At 39.6% G+C, this 20,867-nt stretch overlaps 1 protein-coding gene across 7 annotated transcripts in view; it reads left to right on the top strand.

Annotated features, from left to right (window-relative positions):
- The window catches only part of TMEM182 (transmembrane protein 182), a 291,206-nt gene that overhangs the window by 11,133 nt on the left and 259,206 nt on the right, over nucleotides 1-20,867 (top strand). For 6 of the 7 annotated variants that reach the window (XM_060117795.1, XM_060117797.1, XM_060117796.1 and 3 more), the window contains exons 2-3: nucleotides 7,629-7,728; nucleotides 9,379-9,477. In XM_060117795.1, coding sequence (XP_059973778.1) covers nucleotides 9,435-9,477 — 43 coding nt within the window. In that variant the 5' untranslated portion in view covers nucleotides 7,629-7,728; nucleotides 9,379-9,434. The remainder of the gene's footprint in view (nucleotides 1-7,628; nucleotides 7,729-9,378; nucleotides 9,478-20,867) is intronic. The other variant, XM_060117794.1, reaches the window with a different exon arrangement.

The following is a 20,867-nucleotide window of genomic DNA, read 5'->3' as shown; positions in this document are numbered from 1 at the left end:
TGGTGAATGTTTGTGGAATGGATTAATGAAGAGTTCATCAGATAGGAGGAAGAGAAGGGACTTCTCATCCGAGGGGAGCAGAATAGGCAGGATTTGGGGAACTGCTGGTGACGTAGGCGGGAGGATGGTGTGTATGGTGTGAGGAGGGCTGGGAGCACTTGGTGAGAAGTTAGCCTGTTGAAATGAACCTGAGTCCGATCTGGGATGCTAGCATAGGGAGTTTTATTTTCGTTTTAAAAATATTTTTTTTCAGGCCTCCCTGGTGGCGCAAGTGGTTGAGAGTCCGCCTGCCGATGCAGGGGATACGGGTTCGTGCCCCGGTCTGGGAGGATCCCATATGCCGCGGAGCGGCTGGGCCCGTGAGCCATGGCCGCTGAGCCTGCGCGTCCGGAGCCTGCGCGTCCGGAGCCTGTGCTCCGCAACGGGGGAGGCCACAACAGTGAGAGGCCCGCATACCGCAAAAAAAAAAAAAAAAAAAAAAAAAAAAATTTTTTTTCATCAAGAATGATCCCCAGCTAAAGGCAGGATAGAAGAGAAGCCTAATGTGTGTGATGCAGCAGCTCCTTTGATGCACGTCCTCTTACTTGATACCCCCAATCATCTTCTGAAGCGTTGTTCCCATTTTCCATATTAAAAAAACTCAGAGAAACCTGTCTTAAATAGCTCCCTGTTCATTCATTAAGACAACACTCAGTGAATGCTAACCATGTGCCAGCCCCACCTCCCGCCTAGGCAACCCTGGGCAGGGGCGTATGTCACTGTGCTTTGGTCTCCTGGCTTGTACACTGGGAGTCGTGAGAATGAAGAGGTTAACAGACATAATGTCTCCGAAGAGTGCCATCCTTAGGGACAGTGGGAGGGAGGGAGATGCGAGAGGGAGGAGATATGGGGATATACGTATATGTACAGCTGATTCACTTTGTTATGCAGCAGAAACTAACACACCATTGTAAAGCAATTATACTCCAATAAAAAAAAAAGGAAAAAAAAAACCTCAGAGACTCAGAGAGTTGAACCATTTGCCCAATATCATTCATCTGTAAAAGGAAAGTCCCCCTCTTCTTAATTCAATGAAATACTCATTCTGAAATACCAATAACAAGGGAGAACATGGGAATGAGAGCTGGTCCCTGCAGTTCCTATTCTTGTCCCAGGTTCACCGGATCCTGGAGGGTCATTTCGTGGTCCTCAGTCAGCCACGTTGCCTTCTCGTGTAGCCTCAGGGATCCAGAGGACAGACTGAAAGTTATAAACAAATTATTGTAAATTATTGTGAATTGCCTTTGGCAGTGGGGCCCCATGCAGGCTCTCTTTGCTTACCTCTGGCCTTCTACATGCGACCAGGAACATCTTTAACTCCTACCAGGAAGACCTTTAGATGCTGAAATTCCCACCCAAGGCATGGATTATTTCATATTCTACCTACTGAAGACTTACTTGTACTCAAGGTATCTAATATGCTTGGGATGGTGTCTGCCACACAGTAGATGCTCATGAGTATTAGTTATTATCATTCACCTTCATTTACATTTCTGACCATCAAGGTCTCCCACAGGATTGAACCTGAGACACCATGCTTATGCTTGTGCCCTGGCATATTCACTGTGACAATCATATCAGCGTAAAACAGATTCAGTATTCACCAAAGGAGTGGGCATGTACCGTAGCAATGGAGTTGTTCTATTATAGGATTACTGTGAGTTGAGGTTGGTGCTAAGGTATGTCTGTCTCCCCTCATCACCTGGTCTAGAAAAGAGGCTGAAAGGGAAAAGATCCAACTTCTGAATTTGTAAAGAGATCATGAGGACACAGCAGCTGTTTAACAATCACCTTGGAGTATAGACGGTTTTTTAAGCTGCCAAGAGAACTTGGGGAAGAGATACTGAATGATTGTTGGGAACATTTTAGGAATCATGGTAAATTAGGAGTTTCAAATGGTAGACAAATGGTCCAGTTTTCTAAAGAAGAAAGATACTTTTTGACCCCTAGATAGTTCTATTTTATTTCTAATTAAGAGTCTACTCTGGATTCTTTTTTTTTTTAACATCTTTATTGGAGTATAATTGCTTTACAATGGTGTGTTAGTTTCTGCTTTATAACAAAGTGAATCAGCTATACGTATACATATGTCCCCATATCCCCTTACTCTTGTGTCTCCCTCCCACCCTACCTATCCCACCCCTCCAGGCAGTCATAAAGCACCGAGCTGATCTCCCTCTGCTATGCGGCTGCTTCCCACTAGCTATCGGTTTTACATTTGGTAGTGTATATCTGTCCATACCACTCTCTCACTTTGTCACACTTACCCTTCCCCCTCCCCATGTCCTCAAGTCCATTCTCTAGTAGTTCTGTGTCTTTATTCCCGTCTTACCCCTAGGTTCTTCATGACATTTTTTTTCTTGGATTCCATATATATGTGTTAGCATACGGTATTTGTCTTTCTCTTTCTGACTTACTTCACTCTGTATGACAGACTCTAGGTCCATCCACCTCACTACAAATAACTCAGTTTCGTTTCTTTTTATGGCTGAGTAATATTCCATTGTATATATGTGCCACATCTTCTTTATCCATTCATCTGATGATGGACACTTAGGTTGCTTCCATCTCCTGGCTATTGTAAATAGAGCTGCAATGAACATTTTGGTGCATGACTCCTTTTGAATTATGGTTTTCTCAGGGTATATGCCCAATAGTGGGATTGCTGGGTCATATGGTAGTTCTATTTGTAGTTTTTTAAGGAACCTCCATACTGTTCTCCATAGTGGCTGTACCAATTCACATTCCCACCAGCAGTGCAAGAGTGTTCCCTTTTCTCCACACCCTCTCCAGCATTTATTGTTTGTAGATTTTTTGATGATGGCCATTCTGACTGGTGTGTGATGATATCTCATTGTAGTTTTGATTTGCATTTCTCTAATGATTAATGATGTTGAGCATTCTTTCATGTGCTTGTTGGCAATCTGTATATCTTCTTTGGAGAAATGTCTATTTAGGTCTTCTGCCCATTTTTGGATTGGGTTGTTTGTTTTTTTGTTATTGAGCTGCATGAGCTGCTTGTAAATTTTGGAGATTAATCCTTTGTCAGTTGCTTCATTTGCAAATATTTTCTCCCATTCTGAGGGTTGTCTTTTGGTCTTGTTTATGGTTTCCTTTGCTGTGCAAAAGCTTTGAAGTTTCATTAGGTCCCATTTGTTTATTTTTGTTTTTATTTCCATTTCTCTAGGAGGTGGGTCAAAAAGGATCTTGCTGTGATTTATGTCATAGAGTGTTCTGCCTATGTTTTCCTCTAAAAGTTTGATAGTTTCTGGCCTTACATTTAGGTCTTTAATCCATTTTGAGCTTATTTTGTGTAAGGTGTTAGGGAGTGTTCTAATCTCATACTTTTACATGTACCTGTCCAGTTTTCCCAGCACCACTTATTGAAGAGGCTGTCCTTTCTCCAGTGTACATTCCTGCCTCCTTTATCAAAGATAAGGTGACCGTATGTGCATGGGTTTATCTCTGGGCTTTCTATCGTGTTCCATTGATCTATCTTTCTGTTTTTGTGCCAGTACCATACTGTCTTGATTACTGTAGCTTTATAGTATAGTCTGAAGTCAGGGAGCCTGATTCCTCCAGCTCCGTTTTTCGTTCTCAAGATTGCTTTGGCTATTCGGGGTCTTTTGTGTTTCCATATAAATTGTGAAATTTTTTGTTCTAGTTCTGTGAAAAATGCCAGTGGTAGTTTGATAGGGAGGTTATCTACAGAGGAAGCACAGACCCTGCTAAAAGCCACTTCTCCAAGTTTCACAAAGAGCAGGCCAGATCAGAGCCATTTCTTCTTGATGGATTACCAGTTGGATAGCTCAGGAAGCTACGTATTTTTATCACAGCCAAGAGTCCTAATACAAATGGATTTTTCTTTTTATCTTAGTGCCCCTTGTGTGTCAAGCACTGTGAGAAGCACTGAGGATAACTGAGCTAAAGGAGTTCAGTTTGATGATGTCGGAAGTAGTCCATGGTATCTTTCTCAAATGGATGCCCAGGAAAGAATGGTTGGAAACAATTAGATTGGTTACATTAGTAGCTGCTTTGATAAATATACATTTTGATAATGATGCTTATACCTTTTTGGATACACCAAAACATGGCGAAAAAATATTAGTTGATAGACCTCATCCAGAAAGACGATATTTTGTTTGTGACAGAGAAACCAAAATTGAGATGAACTGTAGCAATAACAGATCCTACACTCTTTCTACTTATTTTAAAAATCCAGTTGTTTGTGTGTGTGTTCGTGAATGTGTGTGTGTTAAAGATTTAGTATTAATGCATAGATTTTTACAAGTCATTACAATATAAATAAAATAAATAAAACCTTCCTAAAAGGATTCCTCTTCCTCTGCAAACAACAGCATTGTCACCTACAGTAAAGCTGCAAAACCGCAACCACAGTCGTCTTGGGAGGGGGTGTGTGGCTGAGCAGGAGGCTGTGTCTGGGGCGGCCAGAAGCTTATCATTACAACCTTAGGTAGCTCATTCTGAAGAATCCTTTTTTTCTCACTAGCTCATGAACTCCTCAAGGTCAGGCCCTGCGTATCTGATAAAATGCCTGGATCCTGGCAAGTTCTCAGTAAGCACTTCTTGAAGATGCATTCTCCGCCCCCCCCAACAAAAACCCCCTTAATTTGATCTTATATTGTATTAATTATAGAACAGCATCCTTGTTAGTTTCCTATTGCTGCTGTAACAGTGTAACAAATTAACACAAAGTCAGTGGCTTAAAAACATCACAGATTTACTATTCTGCAGTTCGAGAGGTCAGAAATCCCCAAAGTCAAGGTGTTGGTAGGGCAACATTCCTTCCTGGAGGCTCTTGGAGAGAATCTGTTTTATTCCCTCTTCCATCCTCTAGAAGCTGCCCACAATCCTTGGCGTGTGGTCTCTTTCCTACATTTTTAAACCAGCGACTCTCCGACCCTTTTTCTGTGGTCACATTTCTTTCTCCAAGTACTGTCAGGAAAGAGTCTCTACTTTTCTTTTAAGGATTTATGTGATTAGATGGGGTCAACCTGTATAATCCAGGATATTGCTATGTAAGGTAACCCATTCACAGATTACGCGATTATATTTAGGGTTAGGGTATGGACATCTTTGGGAACCCATTATTCTGCTCATCACAGCATCCAAATAAGAAAGGTGGTGATATTGACTTCGTTAGATTCTGCCCAGAATATTTCGCTATGCCTCACCTCAATCAAGTACTTGCAGATTGTAGAAAGAATCAGAACAGCAAGGAGATTGGGAGTTGTTCCAATCTAAGGGATGTTTAAAGGAATGGGATGTTTACCTTAGAAAAATGAAGACCTATATTAAGGGGTGGAGTGGGGTTTGAGGGAGGCACGAAAGGATTGCTTCTTCAAAATATAAGAAAGCTCTGTCATACGACAGAGTTGAAACGTGCTGTACAGCCTTGGAGGACAGAATACGATTAAGACTGGAACCTTTAGGGAAGCAGTTTGGGGCAGAAATTAAGGCAGAGCTATGGACATTATTGATGTCCTTAAATGAAACGGCTGAAAATGGCATGGCTTGTTGATCTGCTGAATCTTATAAAGGAGATTTGAGCGTTAGATGAGGGATCAGCACAGATGTACTCTCAATTCCATGTAACCGTCACAGTCACTGATTCTATGACTTAGTGAATAAGTCAGAAGGAGAAAAACAAATATTGTATATTAACACGTATATGTAGAATCTAGAAAAATGGTACAGATGAACGGGCTTGCAAGGCAGAAACAGAGACACAGATGTAGAGAACAAACATATGGACCCCAAGGGGGGAAAGTGTGTGGGGTGGTGGTGGTGGGATGAACTGGGAGAGATTGGGATGGACATACATACACTAATATGTATAAAATAGACAACTAATAAGAACCTGCTGTATAAAAAATAAAATAAAATTCAAAAAAAAAAAGATTCTATCACCTAGAATTCCATTCATGACTCTTGGGCACTTCTGATTGCATATAGCTGGAGCTGGTCAAGGCCCTACATCCTTACTAAGGAGTTGTCTTTTTGCCCTTGCTAATTTTATTATCTAAGGATCTATCCCATGTCAAACAGAAGTGGTGAAGGAAGTTGGTAGAGTTCAGGTGCCTCTTGAGAAGATGCAGTGACCCATGTTACAACTGGGAGTATAAAAAACAATAGCCATAGAGACTGTGAAAGTTTTAAAATATTACACAAATACTTAAAAAAATGCTCTCGGGCATATTTAGACATGGAACAAAAAGAAGTGAGCTATAGAGGCTAGACATGAAGAAAGTATAGATTCACTGCTATTTGGTGACTTGTATGGGTATAAAGTAAGACCCATATTTTGAGGAGGTTGAATATTTAAAATGAAGGAAACCAAAAGTAGACCATATTCTTTCATCCTAATCCAGAAAATAATATATATTTGAGACTTTTTTTCATTAGTCCACTTTTGAGATGATTATTTGGAATAACTTGTACAAGATCTGGGAGTTGCTATATAAAGTGCTGTTTTTATGTCCTAGTGTATTTTTTTCTACTTTAAATAGTTTATGTTACCATATTCTTGATCTTTTAAATACCCTTATGAATGTATAAGTTAAAACCTGAATTGTACTCGCTGTTACGTTAGATCTGTCAACCCACTAATTATTTTATATCCCACAAATACCCAAAAAGGATTAAGATATTAATTACAACTTCAGTTATATCCAAGAGAGGTCTTTGTGGTTCTTTATAGCTGCGATTTATATATCTTCAAAGAGAGTCTTCAGTGTCTTTGGGTTTGTAATGGTCCTTCTGGATTAAGAGGAGCTTGTTTAGACACTTAAGACTTTGGGCCAATGCTGTCAATGACCTCATACCATTCCGTCTTCTTTCCACTTCTGTGGATTACCCAGCAGCAGTAACGATGATTCTGGCCAGCTCCCGATACTGCCCTCCACAGTCAGGGGAAGGTCAGTTATTTTTTGATCCCCATGGGAGAGAGACAGCTCCTCAATCAGTATCCTAAAATAGTCAGCCATTCTCAGCTGCTGAGCTGGAGTCCCTCCAGGGGAGAGCAAAGGCAATACAAATCCACCGGCTGGGTGCGAGTGCGAAGCCACCAAAACAGGAGCTAAGAGACATTTCTCAAGAAGATTCTGCCTACTCAAAAATCTTTATTCTTTTTTGCTGAGGAGCTAGGTGTTAGCTATTTTTAATTTTCTTATTTTATTTAAAGGGAAACCAGTGAATTGAAAATGAAACTAAATATTGCCATCTTCTTTGGGGCTCTCTTTGGTGCTTTGGGGGTTTTACTCTTTTTGGTGGCTTTTGGATCAGATTATTGGCTTCTTGCGACTGAAGTGGGAAAGTGTTCAGGTGAACAGAATGTGCGTTTCTTCTTCAAAATATTGTTGTACTTGATAGTAGTGAGGATAGCTTTATGTATCCTCTTGAAATCCGAAAATGGTAGTGGAATGTCTGTTTCTTCATAAAAGAGATATGTAGGAAGCTACCGATCATCATTATTTGGGAAAAAATACATTGCTTAAAAAATTTCCTGGAGGTAACTAGATTATGTTCCTTGTGTTGATGGCAAGTTACTTCATTTGCGTTCTGTACAGATAGAAAACGTCACTTTCCACCATGAAGGATTCTTCTGGAGATGTTGGTTTAATGGGATTGTGGAAGAGAATGATTCCAATATCTGGCAGTTCTGGTACAGTAAGTGGAATTCAGCTTTATTTTCCCCTTTGGCTTTAAATTAAAAATGAACAGTTTCTCATTTGGTGCACGTCACTTGTAAAATAGGATTGGATTCTTAGTTGTAGAATCTCAGTAGGATATCTTCCAAATTGTTCATGAAGTGATTCCTTTTTATTAAGTAGAAATGGCTATAGGAATAATTATTTTATTTTCTAACATGAAATTGGAGTCTGGATATTCATGGCAAAATTGAGTAATCCGCTGTTTCCTTGCTCATGTTTAAAATATACCGACCCTAACAAACAAAACAGATATTATCTATAGTATTTTTTTCGAGTGTCTATTATTGCTATGTTACAAATAAATGCTTTTTTTTGGCTATTTTTTGGGGCTTGAAATCCCAAGTTTAAAAATCCAGAATTAAAGGTGTATTATTTTATATTAATAGCTTCAAAGTTTAAAACAATCTTCTTTATAACAAAACAGTGATCAGAAGTGGCAGATGAAAGCTTGCTCTGTTTGGGCTTAAACCAAGTTTGTGGGCAATATTAAGAAATGCTTTGCTTTTGATGTTTCCATTCTCTCATAGAAACTTTAAAGTTCTTTTTTGAAGTAGAATAGCTCCTTAAAAATATGATGCATTCTTTCAACTGCTTTTCCTATATTGTGTTAATCTTTGAAAATCAATTCACTGAAAATAGCTAGCCTTTATCTTATTGCATCCAGCAATGAAAGAACTGTTTATTACCTTCAAACTTACTGTGGGTTGAAATTATTAGTCTTCTTATCAAAATACTCCTGTGATAAATCAAAGTATGGTATTTAAACAATAGTCAGGATCATGGAATATAACATAAAAATATGAGATCACAGAAGACGAGTCAACGGTAGATGGCATATGTAAAAGGAACAAAGTAATGATGAAATGGCATTTTGAGAGAAATATTTCATAGAGTTTCTGATTGTCATTTGGGGGAGGAGAATAAGCCTGTGATCTGCCAGTGAAGATTATTTAGACTTTGGTAAAGTGGAGTAGGTCAGACTTTGCAAGAGGAAGAGTTTGCCAAGATTTAGAGAAGGAAAGAGTACTTTACTCCTTAGAGGGTATATGATGAAATCTTCAAGATTTCAAACAACATTAAAGTTCTTCCTTGTGGTTTCTTCAAATGCTAAAAATGTACTTGAATTGTTAACTTGTATGGTCTATCATTTACATCTTTTCCCTGAAAATAGAATATAGAAGAAATTTTCTATTAATTAGAACCAATCAAGGTTAAATCTAAATTTATTAGATTTTTAAATGACTATTTTTTGAATACCTACCATGTGCTAGGCATTATGTTAGGAATTGGAGAATATAGTTGTGAAAACAAATGAAATCTGGTGCTTTCAATTTTAGGGTGATATTAAGGGCGTTCTCTCCCTTGAATTAGGTCATGAGCTAGATGTTTTGAATGAATCCACTTTCCAGGTCCCCTGTGCTTTATTTACCATATGAGGTCTTTAAGGAAGTTTCCTCCCTTAATCAATAATTCTCTGAATTTGTTGATCTAACCTATAGTTTTATTTTGCTTGTGTACCCCCAGATCCTGTATTTCTCTTCTGTTAGGAACAAACCTTCACTCAGCTTCTCAGTAACACATACCTTTGTTTTGCTCTCCTTCCTAGCCAATCAGCCACCATTGAAGAACTGCACGCACGCTTACCTGTCGCCATATCCCTTCATGAGAGGAGAGCACAACTCGACCTCCTATGACTCTGCAGTCAGTAAGTACCTCTTTCCTCAGAAGGCCTCTGAGAGGGGCCTTTCTTTCTGAAAGATGCCCACCACAGCATTTCTGTGGGCGATTAAAAAATAATTTAACATTTTTAATTTCAGCATGTTTTTTGATATCAGTCTGTTATGTATAAAATAATGCCGTTTTTAAAACACCATTTATAATCTTAATAAAATACAACTTTGGTCTAAAATTAAAGCCATTGTAATTTGCTTTCTACTTATAAAGATAATTTTTTTTAAAGTGTGTTTTCTGATATGAAAGTAGTGGTGGACATCAGGAAGAACTGCTCCTTAAGATGTAAAACTGGTCTTACAATGGAAAATATTGTAATATACACCCTGATTTTAAAACATTTTTTTGCAGTTGTTACACATAAGAATATGATTATGCTACTGTATTTCTACAAAATGACTGAACTTTGCTGTGTGTGATGTCCCATAGAAGAAGTAGAGTCTGATGTCATTAACTGGGAGTCATGATTACCTGAATTCTTTCATGTTTTCATGCTATTTTTTCTGTACAAAATATATAGACTAAGTTTCTATGGAAAGTACACAATATATAGTGCACAAATCTAATTTTAGAAAGTACATAAGCTCAATATGTCAGCTTTATTCTCAGCTGGTTTCATGAAGTTTTTAATATTGTTTATCCAAACCTTAAAACTAGGGTTGGTACAGAATTGACCAATGTCATAAACAAAGCCAAAAAATACCTGTTTTTCAAAGAAGATACTTAATATGTTTAACATTCTGAATAAATGTGTATTAGTCAGGATTCTCCGGACAATCAGTAGGGGATTATATATGGGTGTGTGTGTGTGTGTGTGTGTGTGTGTATGTATGTATACAGAGAGAGAGATTGAGGTTGATTGATTGATTGATGGATGGATGGAGAGATTTTAAGGAATTGGCTCATGTTATTGTGGAGGCTGGCAAGTCTGAAATCTGGGGCAAGCCAGCAGCTGTAGATTCAGATAAGACTTGATGTTGTGGTCTTGAGTCTGAACTCTGGAAACTCGGGTAGAATATCTGTGGTGCAGTCTTGGGGAGAGTTCCTTCTTCTTCAGGAAACCTATCTTTGTTCTTAAGTCCTTCAACTGATTGGATGAGGCCCACCTCCTCATTCTGGAGGATAATCTACTTTACTTATAGTCTGCTGATAGTAAATGCTCATCACATCTAAAAAAATACCTTTATAGCAGCATCTAGACTACTGTTCGATCAAGCAACTGGGCACCATAGTCTAAGTTGACACATAAAATTAACCATCACAGAACTTAATGAATTTTTACAGCATTCATCCATTTTTTCATCTTGATGTAAAATTTGTATTTCCACACATTATAATTTTGTTCTGAGTTTGTCAAAGGATGTAGCATCTGCTTATATCACATCATTAACATGACGTTTTATGGAGCGGGTGTGGGTCCGGATAGGAAAAGGGGTGAGGACGCAGCTGTGCTTGTCCACCAGGCTTGCGCGTGCTCAGGGGTCTGTGGCTGTCGGCCTTGAAGCATGTGCAGCGGAGATGCTTTTCCCATTGAAAACCTCATGAGGCACCTCATTCACACTAGCCAGACCCCCTTACATCGTGGATGACACGGACCCTCTCACTGATGAGAGAACAGATGGCACGGGAAGAGCAGGATAAACCATTTTTTTAAAAAATTTATTTATTTATTTATTTATTTTTGGCTGCATTGGGTCTTCATTGCTGCACGCAGGCTTTCTCTAGTTGTGGCGAGCGAGGGCTGCTCTTTGTTGCAGTGCATGCGCTTCTCATTGCGGTGGCTTCTCTTGTTGCAGAGCAGGGCTCTAGGTACGTGGGCTTCAGTAGTTGTGGCACGTGGGCTCACTAGTTGTGGCTCGCGGGCTCTAGAGTGCAGGCTCAGTAGTTGTGGTGCACGGGCTTAGTTGCTCCACAGCATGTGGGGTCTTCCCAGACCAGGGCTTGAACCCATGTCCCTGGCATTGGCAGGCGGATTCTTAACCACTGCGCCACCAGGGAAGTCCCAAACCATTTTATCAAATACTACAAAAAGTTACATTACAAAAAATTATGAAAATGGTACCCCTTCCTTGTCATTCTTTCTGGAACATCAGGTATTTGCATAAATATTAGTATTGCTGTTGTTGATACTCATATGTTGACGTCCTGTGATAAGATAGGTATTGTAAGTACCATATATTTAAAAATGAATCTACATATTTGAAAAGTTTGCACCTCAAGGAGATAGTGGAGAACTTGAAAAACAAGGCAACGTTATCTGTGCATAATAATTACGATGGAGAAGTATAGTAAATGCATGTCAGAAAAATTACACTGCAATTACATTCGGATTATTATGTGGCATTACATATAATTACTGTGTCATTTTTTGAATCTAGTGACAAAACCGTATTCCATTTTGTTTAAATTGTCCAACTCCTCTTTGGCACACATATTGTAACTCCTTATTCACTTTAAGCAACTTTATCAAACACTCTAAGTAAAAATGACTGAGGTGGGAAGAGGTATGTCCTACAGCAGAAGTACTGTATGCAAGTTTCATTTATCTTCATAATACTGTACAATGATATGTGACATTACATTTGGGTGATTATTTTATTGTTTCCTTTATCCAAGAGAAGGACATAGATTTCATCAAAAAGATTCCACCTGATTGAAAGTGTGTGCTTCCTGGTTAATGAGGCCACATAGACTTCACTAGACTCCAGAACTACTCTTTGGCTTCATAGCTTCTTAATTATCAGGCATTATACACTTGCCAACTTATCTTAGGAAAATTCAAAGTCCTGTTTGTGAAATCTGATGTATCGTGGCCTGGCAAATTATTGGTAAAATGTCTTTGTATTCTCCTGACTTTTTACAGTTACAGTTAGCCAATATTTGAAATCAGTGAAAATGATACAGTGGTGGATAGTTTTTCTGGAAAGTCTATTTTAGAATTATGGGATATTACTGATGAAATTACTCTTTTTCATGATAAGGAGGCTGAGAGTCAGAGAAACCATGTGATTCTGTCTTCACACAGCTGGTCACTGGCAGAACTAACGTAAGGTCCAAGTCTCTGGGTGTTTATTGATAATCTTAAAAACTACAGTGAATGAAAAGGCTGGTTTTAGTTCTTAGTATTAAATCTTTTTAAGTGTAAGTCTTTTAGTTGGATCTCAATAAAAGAACAAAGTAAATTTATGTTGACTTTTTCTGCCTTTCTGTCTGATCCTGACTTGTGTATACAGTCTGGTCTAATTCATTGTTTCCTTTATTTTTGTCTTAATCTCAAATGCATACAATCATGGTTCAAATCTAGTCATTTGGATGGTGGACCAAGCTTAGAGGGGGTGATCTAATTCTCAGAATTATTTTCTGAGCTAGGACTGTGTGCTTCAAAGTCCATTAAACAATTTCATTACTTTTTGATATGTCAGAATTTAGATTTTCTGGTTTGTTTCATGCTTAAATTCAGTCATAGTTCATTAATTTGGTAACACTTGGTGATGATGTACTGAAGGTAACTCAATCCTTGAGTGAATCAGTCATTTCTTTTCGGTGTCCCCACAGCCTTTGATCACACCCATCAGAGTGCTCCTTGTACTTAACTGTAGTTGTTTGTTTACTGGGCTTCTTAATGATTTATTGCAACTCCCCAAAGGCACAGAATGTAACCTAATCAAATTTATATCACCAGAGCTTAGTGCAGCGCCTGGTCCCCCTGTGCCCACTAATACTTGGACTAGACCAGGTTCTCCTTTATAAAAACCATGCTTTAATTTGGTAATTTGTAGCACAGATTTTAATCATTTACTTGCATAGTTATTTTGTTCATGTATTCCTTCCCAATTCAACTCTAAGCTCCACTGCTGTGACGTCTTTTATGTTTGACTCACCATTGTATCCACTGTAGACTGAATATTTGTGTAGAATTAATATTTCTTGAGAGTCTCCACTAACTGTGCTGTACTCTGGTGCTGATACTGATGCCCTGAGTAACTAATGATGTGTGTAGAAATTTTTTAAACCTTACTAAGTGGACAGTGGTTACCCTTACATTTTTTTTTCATACTTTTTGTAATTTTTTAGGTCTTTCTGGAACATCAGGTATTTGCATAAATATAAGTATTGCTGTTGTTGATACTCATATGTTGAGGTCCTGTGATAAGATAGGTATTGTAAGTACCATATATTTAAAAATGAATCTACATATTTGAAAAGTTTGCACCATTGTTTCACGTGTCAGCTGTCCTTTGCTTTTATTGTCAATATTTATTTATTTACTTTTCTTTTCTGGTCTGTTCATCCTTCACTCATAAAAATTATAGGGTAGGGCTTCCCTGGTGGTGCAGTGGTTGAGAGTCTGCCTACTGATGCAGGGGACGCGGGTTCGTGCCCCGGTCCGGGAGGATCCCACATGCCGCGGAGCGGCTGGGCCCGTGAGCCACGGCCGCTGAGCCTGCGTGTCCGGAGCCTGTGCTCCACAACGGGAGAGGCCACGACAGTGAGAGGCGCGCATACCGCAAAAAAAAAAAAAAATTATAGGGTGATGTGAATGATGTCAGACTAGAAGCAGGAAAGCAGCTATTAGGCAAGATATTTGTCAGCAGCACATCAAGCTGGAAGTAGCAGAAAGCAAACAGCAACTAAAACATAAGGGCTGTTTTTCTCCCACAATAAGAAGTTCAGAAGCAGCTGCTATAATGATGCTGTCAGGGACCCAGGCCCTTTCAACCTTTTCTTCCACCATCCTTGGCAGGTGGATAGCCCCTGTCATGTTCTTCCATCTTCAGAAGAGCAGACATGTCCCTAGAATTCTCCAGTAGATTTCTACCAATGCTTTTTTCATTGGAACTGTGTCACATGGCCTTGTTGGGCTGGGATGTGGAGTTGTTTGCTTTCTAGCCTCTGTGGCAGAGGAGGAGAAGGGAGAAGGGCTGGGAGCGTTGATGGATCAACCTAGCGGAGCCTCCTCAGGGGGCCAGCATCATAATCCTGCCTGGAAGTTATCAGGGCAGGACAAGGGTGAGGCAGCAAAGGTGAAAAGGGAGTGATGGATAGAAATGATATTTAAAGAGTTAAATGTAAAACTTGGTAGCCAAACAAAAGAAAGCTGGAGGAATCTAGGACGATGAAGGAATTGCCTTTTGAACAAGATGTAATTCAGTTTAAGCAACATACAGTCAAGGTAATACGGTCACTTTCCTCCAGACAATAAATATTATTTTAGTGTATTTCTTTCCAGTCTCTTTTTACATTTTACAATGTACAATGTGCATATTGTACATTGTTTCAATCATTATAAATGCACATGTATGTCACTTTTCTATTTTTACGTCAGCACATATGTCTCCATATTTGTGCCTAATAGTTTCTCAGATTTTAAATGCTAGTTGCTGCCTCCACATTAAATATAATTTTATGTGTGTTATATTTGTCATAATTTGTTTTGGTTCTTCGGATTATGTTTTCATAAATGTGAATGGTGGTGAATCAAAAGATAGGAATAAAACTGCATTATCGTTATTGTGCCAAGGTACCAAATTGCTTGCCAACCAGCACTGAACTGTGAATTACTTCAAGAAGATTTGGTAGGGAGGATAGAAATGTGAGAATCAGGAGGAGGTGGCATGTTCTGAAGTGGAGGAGGGGGAGTTAGTTTGGATTTAGACACAGTAAATTTGGGTTGATGGTGGAATACCAGTTTGAAATAATCCGACAAGTAGCTTGATGTGCAGAACTGACGATTAATTTAAAAGACATTAATTAGCACAACTGATAATGATCAGGAATTGCAGACATGGTTTTTGATATCAGATATAATCTTCAAGAAAAAATGTCATAGGAAAGAAGGTGGTAAAATATCAGTTATATGCAGGAGAAGGAAAGAAGCGAGGACAGTCCAGAAGGAGGAAGAGAAAGAGGTATTGAGAAGCAAGCCATGGGCAGACTGGTGTGTTGTCAGAGGGGCCTGCACCGGTGAGAGTCTTGGGAAAGACGTGGTGGTCCTCAGGGCAGGTGTAGAGTGAATGAGAATGAGAAGGGGGCAAAAAGGAATTGGATAACATGCTGATAATGAAAAGGTTCTGGTGGCCCCTGGTAGCTCCCTCCCCACCAAGGACCCATAAAGAGGCCAATAAAGTCAGCTCCTTTGAAATATAAACCCACAGGCCCTGCTGGTTTAGCCTGAGACTTCCAGACCTTCTGCTCTGTGTCCCACTTCTGTGCACGGCCCATCCCCTTGGGTGGAGCCTGAGGGCCCTGCTCTCTCATCGTGGCACTGCCTTTCCCCTCCATTTTCCTGTGCATTCTGTCACCTGATCCTCCTGAGAGCCAAGCCCTACCGCAGGCTTCCTCCTCCTCTTCTCCCAGGAGAGGTCGGAAGGCAGCGATCCTCCTAAACAGGGGCAGAGCAGCACGATGATAGGAACGTGAAACCTCACACTGGGTGTCCACGGGGGGTGAGAAGTGAGGAAGCGGAGACCTTTGCAATTAGCCAACACTGGGACTTGGAGTAGCAACCAAAAGAGCACAGCCTTGCAGAGAGCACCAGGTCCTCACAAAAAAATCCTGTGCTTCACTCTACAAGGCAAAATAAACCATAAAAATGAATGCCTTTATACACCACAGCTTTAAACAGCAAATAAATGAATTAAGATTTGAGTCAAGAGTTAATATAAATTCTTAAATAATTGAGGAGACACATCAACATGTCATAGGAATCTAATCACATCGGGATCCCCGCGTCCCAACTCTACTTACAAATCAATTATGCTAGTGTAGCTGGATCTTACGTTGCAATTTTTTTGTGTTCGTATATGGTGATTCTGGACATTGTTGTAAATTCACCAAATAGTTTTAAGTACTTCTGCTCTGCCTTAGTTGTGTAGAAAAAAAAGCATACTCTGCAAAGTTTAATGGAAAATACAATTCATCTTTTTTTTTTTTTGTCACGAATGTCAAGTACCTAGATATTTGGAAATACCTTAACATTCACTTAATTTCCTACTGTTCATTCAGACATTTGGAATCATGCAGCCATGATCACAGACACAGCGTGATATTACAGGGGGGCTGTACTTCCTGGTTTCCTGCTGACTTTTCATCTGTGGCCCCCGTGTGGGCTCTCTTGTGTTCAGGTTAAAGTGCTGCTCACAGGGCAGCTCGCTCAGGCTTCACAGGCTGCAGCTCCTGAGGGTACAGTTGGCTTTTCAGTTCCAGGGCCCAGCATCAAAGCTGTAATTAAAAAGCACTTTTTCAGAGAGTGCTATTTTGCGTTCTCTACAATTTAGTCACGGGCATCTAAGGATTGGTTGGCAGTTTATGTACATCCCTCCAATAATGGGGACAGTTGCTTTCTATAAACAAGACTGGTTATTTACAACAATGTGGGTCCTCTTCCCTTCATAGAGGACAGGCTGCAGCCTGGACAGAAGCTTCTGGTAACATCTGTGGAGCTGTCAGCCACACTCAGAAGTAGAAATCCCCTCTAATGATAGGGCACCTCCTGGTGCTGAGACCAGGGTTTCTCAGCCTCGGCATGTTGACCTTTGGGGCCAGATGATTGTTGTGGGAGGGACGGTCCTGTGTGTTGTAGGGTGTTTAGCAGGATCCTTGGCCTCCACCCACTAGATGCCGGTGGCACCCCTCAGTGTGACCATCAAACATGTCTCCAAATATCCTGAGGTATCTGGATGGGCACAGAATCACCTCTGATGGGAACCACTGGGATGTTCTAGACATTTATCCCCAACACTTCTAACCCAGGGCCCACGCTCCTCTTCAGAATTATATTATCCACACGCTGTGCCCAACTCCAGTTCTGGACCCCAAAGCACATAAATAATGGTTAGTTTCCTCCTGCCTTCTTTTATATTGAATGTTTAAACCAAAAAGGAACAAGGAGACCATCTTGGCCTCGATTATCTTTAAACAGTGTTGCTTCCGCCTCAAGCTTCAGACCTTTTTTTAGAAGACACTATTAACTAGATTGGATGAAAAAAATAGAGTGTCTGTTGTACGTTGGGCACTGTTCTGGGTGCTCCAGAGTCAGCCCTGAATTCTTACCCTCCTGGGGCTTTCACTGTAGTGGGCAGCAGAAGATAAACAAACCAGTCACGTGCTTGGAGAGGGATAAAAGGAGAAGGAGTGAGTGTGGAGGCAACCTCAGTATTAAATAGGGTGACAGAGAGGCCTTAGAAGGTGACGTTTGTTTTGAGGTGACAACCCTGGGTTGAATGGGGCTCTGCCACCCAGCTAAGCTGTCCAGTTTCCTGACCCCTCTTTTGGGGACTGGATAGATGCTGTTCAGAGCGCTTAGCACAGGGACTGGCTCTTGGTAATGGTTCTATGGCCTTTACAAGCTGGCCTCTCAGTCAGCGGGTCTGCGTACACGATCTCCAAACATGACTTCCTGTCTCTAATCTCCCCTCAGATTTACTGCAAAAGGAAGATAAGCGTAGTGTCAACCTCACGCAGTTGTTAAAATGAAAAGGGAATACTACAAATGCTTAGCATAATGGTTGCCATCTAGTTGGTATTCAATAAATGTCAGTTATTCTTAGGATGCTACACCAATTTAGAACACCAAAAATAAGTCATCCTCAAGGCACACCAGTTCATCCTAGCTTCTCCCTAGTGAAATGCTTCCTGCTCCCTGAGTGTGTGTGTGTGTGTGTGTGTGTGTGTGTGTGTGTGTGTGTGGTGTATGCCCACGTCAAGCATTTGGCGCAGTTCCTGGCAAAGAGTAGGGACTTTATAAATAATGCTATTATTATCATGCTCCCATCATCCTAGTACATGATACTTAATATTACCATCTGTACTGGCCAAGATTTTCTACTGTTTATGTGATAATATTGATTAAAATTTACTCAATAAATACTGTGTGCTTTCCCTGTTCTAGGTTCTGGGGAAAAGCAGTGAACAAAATAGTTGAAAATCCCTGCCCTTATGGAGCTGCCATTCTAGTGAGGGGAGGCAGACAAAGCAACATAAAATAAGCCAATTATATAGTACATTGGAAAATGACAAGTGCCCAGAGAAACATAAAACATGGAAAGAGGCTGGACACTAAGGGGCCTGGGGTAGCAGAGGCGGGGGAGATATGAGCTCTATTATGTGAGGTGTCTGTTAAGTAAGGTCTTTGGACCATTTTTTTTAAATTGAGTTGTTTGTTTTCTTATTGTTGAGTTTTAATAGTTCCTTGTATACTTTGGATCAGTGCTTTATCAGATGTGTCTTTTGCAGATATTTTCTTCCAGGCTGTAGCTTGTCTTTTCATTCTCTTGACGTTGTCTCTTGCAGAGCAGAAGTTTTTAATTTTAATGAAGTCCAGCTTATCAATTATTTCTTTCATGGCTTGTTCCTCTGGGGTTGTATCTAAAACGTCATCATCATACCCAAGGTTTTCCCTATATTATTTTTTAAGGATTTTATAGTTTTACATTTTACTTTTAAGGCTACGATCCATTTTTAGTTAATTTTTGTGAAGAGTGTAAGGTCTGTATCTAGTTTCATTTTTTTGCATGCAGATGTCCACTTGTTTCAGCAGAATTTTCTTTGCTCCATTTTATTGTCTTTGCTCCTTTGTCAAATATCAGTTGATTATATATATATATATTTTTTTCTTCTTTTTGCGGTATGCAGGCCTCTCACTGTTGTGGCCCCCCCCATTGCGGAGCACAGGCTCCGGACGCGCAGGCCCAGCGACCATGGCTCATGGGCCCAGCCACTCCGCGGCATATGGGATCCTCCCAGACCGGGGCACGAACCCGTATCCCCTGCATCGGCAGGCGGACTCCCAACCACTGCGCCACCAGGGAGGCCCAGTTGATTATATTTTTGTGGGTCTATTTCTGGGCTCTCTATTCTGTGCCATTGATCTATATATGTCTGCTCTTTTGCCAATACCACACTATCTTGATTACTCTAGCTTTATGGTAAGTCTTTAAGCCAGGTAGTATCAGTCCTCCAACTTTGATTTTCTTCAATATTGTATTAGCTATTCTGGGTCATTTGCTTCTCCATATAAACTTTAGAATCAGTTTGTTTATATCTACAAAATAACTTGCTGGAATTTTTATTGGAATTGCATTGAATGTGTAGATCAAGTTAAGAAGAACTGACAGCTGGACAATATTAATATTAAGTCTTACTACTCTAGACATGGAACATCTCTCCATTTATTTAATTCTTTGATTTTGTTTATCGGATTTGTAGTTTTCCTCATATAAATCTTGTACATATTTTGTTAGATTTATACCTAAATATTTCTGTTAGGGGGCTCTCATGTAAATGGCATTTGTTTATAATTTCAAGTTCCACTTGTTTATTGCTGGTATAGAGGAAATCGATTGCCTTTTCTATATTACCCTTGTGTCCTGCAACCTTGTTATATTATCTCATTAGTTCCAGGAGTCTTTAATGGATTCTTTCAGATTTTCTTCCTAGATGATCATGTCATCTACAAAGACAGCTTTATTTCTTCCTTCTCAATATATATAACTTTTATTTCTTTTTTAATCTAATTACATAATTAAGATATCCAGTGTGGTTGAAAAGGAGTGGTGAGAGGCAACATCCTTGTCTTATTTCTGATGTTAGTGGGAAAGTGTCAAGTTTCTCACCATTAAGAATGATATTAGCTGTAGGGTTTTTGTAAATATGCATTAACAACTTGAGGAATTTCCCCTGTATTCCTAGTTTACTGAGAGTTTTTATCCTGAATGGGTGTTGGATTTTGTCAAATGTTTGTTCTACATCTACTGATATATGATCATGTGATTTTTCTTTTTTAGCCTGTTGATATGATGGTTTACATAAACTGATTTTTGTATGTTGAAGCAGCCATACATACCTGGGATAAATTCTACTTGATCATGGTGTATAATTCTTTTTATACATTGTTGGATTCAATTAGCTAATATTTTGTTGATGATTTCTGCATCTATGTTCATGAGTGATATTGATTGTAGTTTTCTTTCCTTGTAATGTCTGGTTTTGATATTAGGATAACACTGACCTCATAGGATGAGTTAGGAAATATGACCTCTGCTTCTTTTCCTCTGGGATATTGTAGAGAACTGGTATAATTTCTTCCTTAAATGTTTGATAGAAATTAACAGTAAACCCATCTGGGCCTACTGCTTTCTGTTTAGGAAGTTTATTAATTACTGATTCAATTTCTATAATGTATATATGTTTATTCAGATTGTCTGTTTCTTCTTGTTTGGGTTTTGGCAGATTGTGTCTTTCAAGGGATTAGTCCATTTCAACTACATTGTCAGGTTTTGGGGCATAGAGCTGTTCATAGTATTCCTTTATTATCTCTTTAATGTCTACAGGGCCTGTAGTGATGTCATCTCTTTCATTTCTGAT

The sequence above is a fragment of the Mesoplodon densirostris genome, chromosome 14 (assembly GCF_025265405.1).
Source record: "Mesoplodon densirostris isolate mMesDen1 chromosome 14, mMesDen1 primary haplotype, whole genome shotgun sequence".
Taxonomy (NCBI): domain Eukaryota; kingdom Metazoa; phylum Chordata; class Mammalia; order Artiodactyla; family Ziphiidae; genus Mesoplodon; species Mesoplodon densirostris.
This window is presented reverse-complemented; position numbering and strand designations above follow the sequence as displayed.